Below are 11,408 nucleotides of genomic sequence, written 5' to 3'. Positions count from 1 at the left end.
GGGCAGACAGCAGAAAATGGAAGTGTCAGGGGCCCTCTCTATTTCTGGCATTACTTACTCCACTTGGACCCCACTGACACAGAAACAGAGATGTATGGGCAAAACAGCAAAATACAGCTGTTACTGTGACAATAACACTGAATATGAGAGCAGGACCACACCTGCCTATGTCAGAGCTTCCCAAGTCTTGTAAGTGACTGTGCCATAAGAGCCATGAGGACACTGCTGCCCAGGACAGGAGGTCTCTCCCTGCTGTTGGAAAGTGTCACATTTCTCCTTGCCCGTACCTCTGCACTGAAACCAGCACTTAAACCCAACAATAACAGCAGCTGGCAGAATTTCACAGTTCCCCCACTGACGCAGCGAGACAGGAGCCCAGGTGTTGAAAAGTGCAAGGAGAAGGTATGTGTTTATCTATGATGTACTGCAAACCAACATCAAACAATGAGGAAGATGAAATGCTTAAACACTGCTGAGGTGTAAAACTCAGCAGAGAGAAATGGCATTGAAGGGAAATGGAAAATTTTTGATGTCAGGTTAATGTATGCTGCCATCTGGAACTAAGAGCATTATAAAAGACCAACACGGAAAAGTGAGTAAGTTCAAAAACTAATCATGAACAAGAAACTGGCGTATGAAATACAAGACATCATACGTTACAGAGAATGAATAGAAATCACATCTATCTCATACTCACGGAATAAGGCAAATTGAAATCCTATTCTGATAACATACTGTCCTGGAAAAGGGCTATGCCAGGACATGTGGAAGATTCTGGGAGCCATAGCTGATAAATTCTCATCATAATTCTAGTCCCCATCTGGCAGATGAAAGGGCCTTCCCATATTCCAGGGCTAATCATTAATCACTTGCAGCCTCTTGCAACAACCAAGTCTGTAAGGAAGAACAATACCAATCTAACAATACAAGTGTGCAAAAACTCATCAGCAACTAAAACCATGGCATGGCTTCTTCCCCCAGCAGGAGGAAGCACGGCTGTGTACCTCAGCTCTAGCTACAGATCAGCAGTGACAGGGGAAGGTGCAGCTCTCCTGTGTACTCCTCAAATGAAAAAGCTGTTTGCTGATGGTCTATAAGCACAGGCTGGAGTAGTGGCAAGAGCAGAGATGTGCAGGAGAGGAGGTACAACTGGATTTGCAGCAGGTGGCCTACATCTGAGGTCTAATTCAAAGCCAAATCAGGGTGGGGTATGGGTTGCCTCTCAAAGCAGGAGGACACAAGGTGGCTGTCCAATTTGCAAATGATAAAAAGATGAAAAACCAGCATCCTCCCTCCCCAACTCCCACCTAGAATTAAACAAACCAGAATCAACAAGAGCACTATCTAGGCCTTTCCTGACCAATTTTCTTTCCTGTTATATTGCAGAAGGTATGATACACACAGTCTTGAACATCTTGGCTTTCCCATTAGTTTTTGACTTGTCACAAATTCAGGCCATATTTGTGCCTATAAACATGATGGTCAGACAACTCCCTGTGGGATCTGCAGTGTCATGAATTAATCTAGTATGATCTATTTGCTTTACCAGCTGTGTAGGAAATTCTTATTCACTGTCCATAAAGTCATTGCAAGTTGTATCCTTTGAAATCTGAGTTGTATTCAGAATTCTCTTTAGCTTAAATTACCTCATTCACATTTATTATCAAATTTTCATCATCACCCTTCATTTTTCTTCTGAAACAATCTTATTTTCTGCTGTTGCTCTACTACCATTAAAATAATTGGTACCACACCACATTTTTCTATTTTTATATTCATACCTGCATCAGAAAAAGAAATTTTATGCTGGCAAAGGCCTAAGTCCAATTCACTTGCTGGTTATTATACAATGTGACACAGCAGTATGTGACATCTACTGAGAAATACAAATGCCAGAAGCAGGGTCAGAAAGTGAAGACTGGGCACAGAGCCATGTAGCAAAAGGCAGTAATGCAGGTATACTAAAAGCTAATGAGGATGAAGAAGAAAGCCATAGTACTGTTCTCTTTTGTGTTAACACGTATGCTTCTCAGCAATCTTCCTTCCAAACGAAACCACAACCACAGTGCAGTGAGTGGGACATTTGAAAATCAAAACACATGGGATCAAGCAAGTCATAAAGAAACTCCTAGGTGACCAAACTCCTGTGGTGTCTTCCACCACGGTGCTCAAGGCTTGTAGGCTCTTCCACTGAGCCCGTAGAGTGACTCTTCCCCTCAACTATAAGAAGCTTTTCGTCTCAGGTTTATAGCGGTATACAGGTAGAACTGAGTTTACAATCCCAAGTTTCGAAAGAAATTACATCCACGAGAGAGATTTTCTTAAGCTCTATATGCAGGTCACCAGATTCCTGAAGTCCATTTTATTAATTTTATTAAAATGCAGTATACAGCCTTTTACCTTCAATATGCAGGGAAGCCAGGTCATCAGGCAGAAAATAAAAGGCAGCAGCATAGTTTCCAATGCCATGGGAGTATCAACTTTGCTTAATCTGATGAAGAACTAAGGATCAAACATCTAAAAATTATCTGTTCTTCTAAACAAAATGTTAATTGAATGAAACATATACACTGTAAGCAGGCATTCCCATAGGAGACCCAGGATGACAGAATTCTGCCACATAATCAGTTGATATCAAGTCTCCCTACTCATTTGGTTTCCTGAAAAGACATAGCGTGGGAAATCTGTCACCCTCCAACTGACAAGAAATAGTTTGTTTAGTCTTTCTATTCCCCCTCTACTGGGCTGGTGTTCACTGCCTTTGAGGGTAACTCCACAGAGTACACCTAATACAAAACCAACGACATTCTATGTTTTTCTTTGTAAGATTATATGCTCCAAGCCAATATCCTTACAATGTTTTCTCTAAATTCTCAGGGGACAAAAAAAAAAAAAAAAAGAGTATTAATCTCAAAGAAGATCTATCACCTTGTCTTGATAACATTGTAAACTGCTGGCAAAAGGCAGGGGTCTTATCTTCTTCCTAGTTTCCTACTAGGACTAGCTTCAAGTCCCCTGTCTTCAAAGGGAACTAAAGGACATTTTCTTTTGTTTTGCTAAATAAGCACTTTATTCTCATCACATCAGACTTATTTTTAGAATATTTGAATAGAATATCTTTGTCAGTTGCTACTTTATAAATAGAGGTTGCTAAGGAAGGAACAGTAGCTGCTTTTCCTTAAGCAACAGTAGCAAAGAGTATGAAACAGCAGATGATTTCTTAGCAGAAACAGCAGACTAAAAGCAGCAGTTTTCTTCTACTGCAATATTCAAAAAACATAGAAATGCCATCCACTAAATATTAATATTTTATGTTAGAAAAATACAGCAAATCTACCTCAAATTGGCACACCTGCTAACGAGTATAAGAAGGCTTTTCCCCTGCTTCTGAAATTCATCCTCTTCTCATTTTGTAGCTCTAGTTTTTCTTTTACTGTTATAGACATGTTCACTCCCTCTTTTTTAGAATTATTTGCCTACTTTGGAGCAATCCTAGGAATTCACAGCTCAAGCATCTTGCACTCAGAACTACATTAAAGATTGCCACCAAGATTACAAGTTCCCTGTTCCTGCAGAATGTATGTATTTAGGTTTAACATTGGTATGTAGGGAGAAATTCGTCAGGAAAAGGATTTGGTTTCTTACTTTTGTTTATTTTGCTGTGAACACTGTCAGATGAGAACACTGGTGCCAAGAATTTGGTTTTAGGGACTCGAGATCTTTACTGGGGCTTCTATGCCCCTGTTTTAGAGAATGGATTCGGTAGTTCTTCAGGAAGCTGACTGCTGCACACTGTTCTGGCTGTAGTCACTAGGGGAAGATATTAAAACAGCAGACTACTCCAGGGAAAAAAAAAAAAGGCTTGGGACTTGTCCACACAGGGGACAATTCAGGATGGTTTATCTGAATTAGCTAGAGATTTGCTGTGGATTAGTTAGAATTATATAAAACCTCAGGAAGCTGACTGCTGCACACTGTTCTGGCTGTAGTCACTAGGGGAAGATATTAAAACAGCAGACTACTCCAGGGAAAAAAAAAAAAAAGGCTTGGGACTTGTCCACACAGGGGACAATTCAGGATGGTTTATCTGAATTAGCTAGAGATTTGCTGTGGATTAGTTAGAATTATATAAAACCTCTGGGTGCAAACTTTCGTTCAGTTGTCCTAATTAAATTAGATTAACCTACTTCCAAATGTTTTACACAGCCAGTGACCACAGACCAGAGTAGAAGGCATGAAAGGCTACCTAAAATGGTCTGCTGATGAACACAGCCATGACCCCCTTATGCCTTGTGAATATCACATCTCACAGCAGTACAGACTATCAAGAGCTGATAACTGGAATAGAAGAAATTGAGTTCAAGGACACGATAGGCAGAGAACTGGACACCAGCTCTCAGAAAACATACAGCTGTAGCCTGGGCACAGGCTGGTTATAGTGCTTCCAGCTACAGCAATCACCAAATGCCTGGATCATGGTATGGTTACAGGCAAGTGGTAGCTAAGCACCTTGGAATGACACCTCACTTACCTTCAGTTTGTCTAGGAGAGCATCAGCAGACACAGGGGGCAAGTTTCATGCAGGATATGCTGCAATTCCTAGGATTCTCTACAGAGAAAGAACAAGCTCCAATACTGACCATGGAACCAAGCACCTAATCCTCTGTGTTGGAAAGGGACTGAGGCTTCATGATGAGGCAAATACAAGCAGCTTAGTATGAACAGCAAACCTGTTAGTCATACCTTGGTCTGGGCAAGTGCTGAGCAAACAACCAGGCTTATCACAGTCACACGAGGGCTTCAACTGCCACCCTGGCAGGGGTCTTTCTGGGGTGTTCACAGGGTCTTCTTCCCTGAACATCAGGTCAAACCTGGAAACTCTAAGAAGGTTTTTCAGCCATCTTCACACAGGAGAGGGTGACAAAAAGGCAACACTGTGTTATAGTGGAAAGTCCCTAGTGGCCAATAGCAAGCGTAAAGCTTTCACAACCCTAGGCACACAGCAGAAGTTCAAGTGGGCAGAGACTGTAAAGATTTGCTTTACTTTCTTTTATGGAAATCCCTGAAAACCAGAAGGCCTAGAAAGTGGAGGAGAAGGCCAAAAGCTGGAGCCATACTAGGTCCTCCTTTAGCTTTCCCCTTGTCCAAGTGAGAACCAGGCAGCCGCTGGCTCCAGCTGCAGTCATGCTTGTAGTGCGCTTCAAGATCTGTCCAGTCTCTCAGGGGTGCTTGAGGGGAGAAAGAAAGTGTTCATGCTGGTGTACAGCAGGAAAATCCGGTAAGCTGGGGTTGAGGCAGCTGTGAGAGGCAGAGCTGGGTAAAAGTGCTCTTGATGTGCCTGGAGGGAGGTGCTGCAGGGCTGAGAGGTCTAGAGGTCTGCTCGCCCTTCTGCCTGCAAATGCTCCTGAGTGTCCTCAAGGCCGAGGCCATGCAGATGGCCAGGGATGTATTTGATCAAAACAGACTCAGTTTATCTGCTCTTAAAATGTAATGCACTCTGCTTTCTGATGGCAAGCCTCAGAAATTCCAAAATTAGACTTCAAAAAGAGTATAAAAAGCTCCCTGCTAACATAATGTGCAAATGGACTGTTGCACTTACTGTGATCTTGGGCAGCAACAAAATTAGAAGGCAACAGCAAACAGTAAAGAAAATTGCAGCTAAAAAATACCAACATTATCCTCTTCTAATATATATTGTTAAAATGAACATTTTTAAAAGCTGAAGAAATGTGAGCCTGGATGCTATCACCGTATGTCTTATGCAGTTCCTGATTATAAACGAACAGCAGAATCCATATAAGAGAATCTAAAATGGTATGGATAGGAGCCCAGCTGGTGTCCCCATATGCCTTACAAATTCCATTTTTAGGAACACAGCAGCATATAACATTAGGGGTGCTTCTCAAACATCTCATTTATAAATAGAGCAGAGCTGTTTCACTGAAGTACACACAGAAAAGGTCCACAAGAATAATAAAATCAGTTGCATTCAAAACCACTGAAATGGTTCAACCACACTGTTTTCAGTAGGAACCACTCTGTACCAGAATATTCCTCGAATGAGGAATGATGCTTGCTCATCACTGGGATTTTTTTTAAAAGCAATCACCAAAAAGCCATTTTAGTAAAAAAGTGCCAACTTACTTTTGTTTTGGCAGTTTGTTCCTCCTGAAAGCTTTTCTAGGTCCAGAATGGAAGAGGTGGAGAGTTACAGATGTGAGAGGGCAAATTCTTGCCACTTCTGAAAATCTATCAAAGTAGTGCCTTGGAACTTGGCTGGTCCACATTCTGGGGAGAGTCCTTCCCTAACAGGCTGTGAACTCTGCAATACAGCTCTTCCTCACATGCTTTTCAATTTCACCAGAACCACCTCTAAGGGAAGGTAGTTAACTGGGGATTCCTGGTTAATCAAGAAAATATGTCACCAAATGCAATTTACATAAAATCATCATTTTGTTATATGCACACTATCAATCAAATGTATGTAAAGCAGACATCTAAAAAAATACACTACATATGAATGAAAAATTATTTTATTTAAAAATACATTATACAGCAGAGTGTCTCTCTTTTTGTTTTCTCACTGCTGGTTCACAGAGATAGTATGATAAATTTAACCCAAATATTTGACTGGGAAAGATCCTGAGAAAGAGACCAGTTACAAGCTGATGATATACAGTACACTGAAAAAGAGTCATCTCTTTTAACATAAAAGAATCTCTTGGTAATCTTATAAATCAGATATAAAAAATGCAGATTTGCTACCATGCAAAAATGAGTGAAGATTTCATTTAAATCTGCACACAGAAAAATCATTAGTACCTTGGAACCTAACTAGCTAGACTAAGAGCAGGGTAAGTGTGCCCAACACGGTGATACAAACTTTGGATCTACTACAATTTTGTAAACACAGTTGATAGTCTAATAAAGGTGGATTTTCAATCACCTAAGTAACCTAGTTGTAGCTAAGGACTCTATTCTAGGTCTTTTCTCCCCACGGATATATTTCTTCAATCTCTTAATTCTCAGCTTTTAATCTAATTATCAATTAACAATCAAATTATTATCTTAATTCAATCTCTTAATAGCACAATGACTTCGTGGCATATCTATTGCACTCAAAGATGACTTGGCCTTGCCCTGTTTGCCAAGCACTCTTTAGGTAGTTGCATTTTATTGAAAGCAGAGGTTAAAACAAAAAGTAAAAGCAGGCATTACCTGATGACTACGTGAGAATGCCTTAAAATTCATCATAGAAAAAATATACCTGATTCTACATCCTTGTGTTTCTAACATACTCTAACAATGATTAATGCACAGGAAATACACTGAACTGTGGAAAATTTAAGGCCTAAAATACTCAACAGCCTGCACTGACCAATAGTATTCTCAATGTTTCTATAGTGCTAGCATTTTATCAGCTCTTGCCAGAGGAAAACTCTCTGGCAGATGTTAAGAATGTCTTCAGCATTTACAATATTCAGATCCATTTGATGCTCAGTTTTTATAGGACAACTTCACTATGAATAGTCAGCAAATCTGTCTTTCAAAGGGGAGGCTTAATCTGAGTATTCACAGCAGTAACAGAGATATGGTAACATTGGCTGATGTTGAAGAAAAACCAATTCGTCAACACCATGCAGACTGGCAGAGGGTTTGGTTTTTTGTTGGTTTTTTTTTTTTTTTTTAAAGAATATGAGCCTGAAACACAAATAGAGATAAAAAGCTTTGTTGGAGAGAAAGTCTGCCTGTCCTGGTCACTTAGGCTGAAAAAAATTAATTGAGCCATTTTGGTTTTTCCATGGGTTTTCCATGTAAATGGAGAGTAGAAACTCAGATGAACTTTTCTCACTAAGCCAGTGACCCTCTTCTTGTCTTAGCACCTGTTCTCCCAGCAATTGTATCAGGGAGCACAACAATCATGCAAAGATGCAGGCTTCCTTGGATAATCTGTTTAAGTGATTTATGAATAGCACAGCTTCCCATCAGATATGCTAAGCTAAGAACGGAGCCCTTAACCTTTCATGGGATATCATTAGTAATAAAGAATATATCAAAGATCAAACTTTCTATATTATTTTCATTTCTTTTAGCCTAGATACATATATATCATCCAAGACATTCAAGAACTACAAAACAACAATTCAACTACAAATATGTCAGGAAAATATCCAAATAAATAAACTTTTAATTATGATACAATACTTATTACAGTAAAAATTGGCATTTTTTTCTCTTCAAAAGCAGAAGCACCAGTCTTACATATAACATACTGTTTGAATGATATCTTACATGGAATACAGCGTAATACAATGTGCAAACAGCATTTTCATACAGAACATAGTATTTGTCTAGTTTTTACACACTGAAATTGCCTCAAATGGAAACAAGTTCATGCTGAATTAAAAATGTAGATTTTAAAAATCAAAGTTAAATCAAAATACAAAGTACTGTTGGAATAGGTACATGAACCATTAAAAACAATGAGAAGCCAAAATAGAGGGTAATGTCAGATAATTAGTGCTCAGTTTGTCCCATTCCATCATAAAAGTAAACAGTTAATATTTTTGCTAGAAAGTAAAGTGACGTTCTAATATTTAAGAATTCTTCAAAATGTTGGTATCATTTTAGTGATGTAAAAATCAAGTCAGAAATAGGACTTCTAAAAATTTCTTATTTTTGATACACTGCAAATATCATGTGTGGGCTGTGAAAAGAGATGAAGTCCAATGGAGTGAATATACATCAGCGTCAACATCATGTGACTTCTGCAAAGGCCGTGATGTGGTTCTACGAGTTAAAGGAAAAACAAACAGATAAAAACCACAAAACCACACAGATAGACAGCAGTCACCATTGTGAAAACTTTTGCCTCCTGTGCTTGAAGGGCAGCCTTGTACTTGGAGACTATTGCAGGATGATGTAAATAAAACTGATTTTCACTGCAGTGCTCTCACCCACTCCCATAGCAATTCTTAACTGCTGAAAGACTGGATAGGGAAGTATGCTGAACAAAGTAATAAAGTGTGATGGTTCTATTATATTTTAATTTTAGTTGGTTTTGGTTTGTTTTAAATTAAGTTTAAATTTAAATTAAATGTGAATAATTGAGTTAGCTGTACTTTTATTGCTATGTTATTCATAATTGAAAACAAAATTCCTAGGAATTAAAATGGAAGTTTCTCACAGATTATAATATTCCATTTCAATGCAAGTACAATTTTAATATTAATTTTTAAAGATTAATTTATCCCCATGAGCTCAATGGCACTGAATCAAGTAGCAAAATGCTTACAATCAAGTTGCATTTGGCAGTTGAGAACTTACATTCAATTCTTTTTTTTTTCAGAATCACCAGTGTTCACTTGCAATCTAAGAACATTTTCCACTCTCCTTCAATGGGACGACTCTTAAGAGCACCGAGATGTGCACTGGAACACGAACATTCTCTGTGCGATTCTAAAAACCCTGCAGCACCCCAAAGAGCTTGGCGGCTTTTTCATACTCGAGCCAAAGCAAGTGACTCTGCAAACACCTGAAGGTAAACACTCAACCACACAGTGATGTGCAGGATCCAAAGGAAGCGTATTTTCCCTTTGGGCACACAGTACCCTTGGCTGCCACCATTTTTTACAAAACATGCTGTGTGTGAAATTAGTAAAGGGAACCTTGATGTTAAGCCATGTGTTTGTTCCCAAGCACAAGAATGCACAGAGGGTAAAGCACCATGCAAAGCACTGTAGATTTTTCTCATCTCTGTGCCTCCTGGAGCAGATCAAACTCAGAAGAGAGGAGTGAGCTGAAGAGGAGGGGGATAGGGATAACTTGAGGAGAGTGGAGTCTCCATCTTTTTGCTTAAGAGAAGTCCTTCAGAAAATCTCTTATCACACACCATCAAAAGTGCTGGAGAGAAACAATGCCCACCATATAAATTTCTATTTCTCAGTTCTTTAAACTGCCTGAATATTTGTCTATCAGTCTGAGCAGGGGGAGACAGGCAGGCATCTTTGTTTTTCACATTAGAGAGAGGAAATTAGAAATACCTTGATTCTCCAGTATCAAGGCTGCTTGGAGAGCAGCCCCATATCCCCCCCATCTCCAAGCCAGGCTGGCAGCTTTGCTCCCTCTCTCCCGGTGCCATAACTGTGCTGTGTCCAGGAGGAGAGGCTCTCTTCCACCTCCCCTACAATATACACTTTAGCTCTAGCCATGTTCTTGCTGTATTTTAGGACAGCTTTCATAGAAGAATACTACTTAATAGTGAGCATCTAGGTGAGCATCTTCCCCCAAACAGAATTTATATTTTAAATAAACAACAATTATTAAACCATAGCCAGATTTTTCAAAAAAGCATTAGGAAAAAAAAGAGTGCAACTTTCTATGAAAATGTTTTCAGTAAAAAATAGCAACAAATGTTATTGCTTTCAGATTTTGATTCTGCAGAAGAAATGCAAAATTAGACTTCCTAATTAGAAAAAAAAAAATCAACTCCAAGCATTTTGGTTGGCTGGCCATCTTCTGTTTTGAGTATACAAAAGATGATACAATGGGCAAACTCAATAGCTCTGGAGTTTCTGTGAGGCTATTAAGACATTTTCTTCATTATATTTACTTTTTCTCTTTATTTAAATCTGAAAAGTCATCCTGTCAACTTAAACTAAAATTAGTCACCTTTTTCATAAGTAAGATGATCTAAAAATGTGGAATTGGAGGGGAAAAAAGAATTTGTCTTTATTTTAATCAATTCTTTCAAGTCCTGCTATGTGCCATCCCTGTCTATAAGCGACACACATTTGTCTGTGATGCAGAGAACCAAATACTCTTTCATGTGGCATTAATTCAAGACTGGATAACTATTATTTAGGGAAAAGAGAATGTGGTTCACACTCCTGCCAGCTATACTTCCAAAATGAGCAGGTCACCATCCCTGGGAAGACATGCAGAGCATGGGATATAATAACACAGAAGAAAATCCCCCTTCCTCAATAAGCCCTCAAAGAGAACTGCTAAGCTGCTGATCATGGACCTATTGATTTGGACCCTACTGAAGGCCTGTCAATTCATTTCCAATGGAATCAGCAGGGCGATGCATAACTAGGTCAAAATTAATCACTTGCTGATGGCAAGAATCACTGAGACAGATCCATGCAACTGTCTGGTTATTCATGCTTTTTCACAGTATCATCTCAGGCAAAACTACAAATAAGCCTTGCTGAGACGGCAGAAAAAAACCCCAAACAAATAGCATCCCTCTGGAGTAACTATTTCAACTCTTTCACATCTGCTTAGATGTACTGTGACAAAGTTCAGAGTGAGACTACTGTCAGCAAACAGATTCACACAGATGCAGGAAGACAAGCAAAAATCCATGCACAAGACCTCAGCTTCTCCAACTCCATGGGAAATTA

The 11,408-nt window shown here is 39.2% G+C and overlaps 1 protein-coding gene across 1 annotated transcript in view; it reads right to left on the bottom strand.

Moving 5' to 3' along the window:
* Positions 1-7,671: 7,671 nt before the first annotated feature.
* PLPPR5 (phospholipid phosphatase related 5) overlaps positions 7,672-11,408 on the bottom strand; it is a 121,852-nt gene continuing 118,115 nt past the window's right edge. Inside the window, exon 7 of the mRNA XM_017729845.1 lies at positions 7,672-8,790. Coding sequence (XP_017585334.1) covers positions 8,758-8,790 — 33 coding nt within the window. The 3' untranslated portion in view covers positions 7,672-8,757. The remainder of the gene's footprint in view (positions 8,791-11,408) is intronic.

This window comes from Corvus brachyrhynchos, unplaced genomic scaffold (genome assembly GCF_000691975.1).
Source record: "Corvus brachyrhynchos isolate BGI_N302 unplaced genomic scaffold, ASM69197v1 scaffold101, whole genome shotgun sequence".
Lineage (NCBI taxonomy): Eukaryota > Metazoa > Chordata > Aves > Passeriformes > Corvidae > Corvus > Corvus brachyrhynchos.
This window is presented reverse-complemented; position numbering and strand designations above follow the sequence as displayed.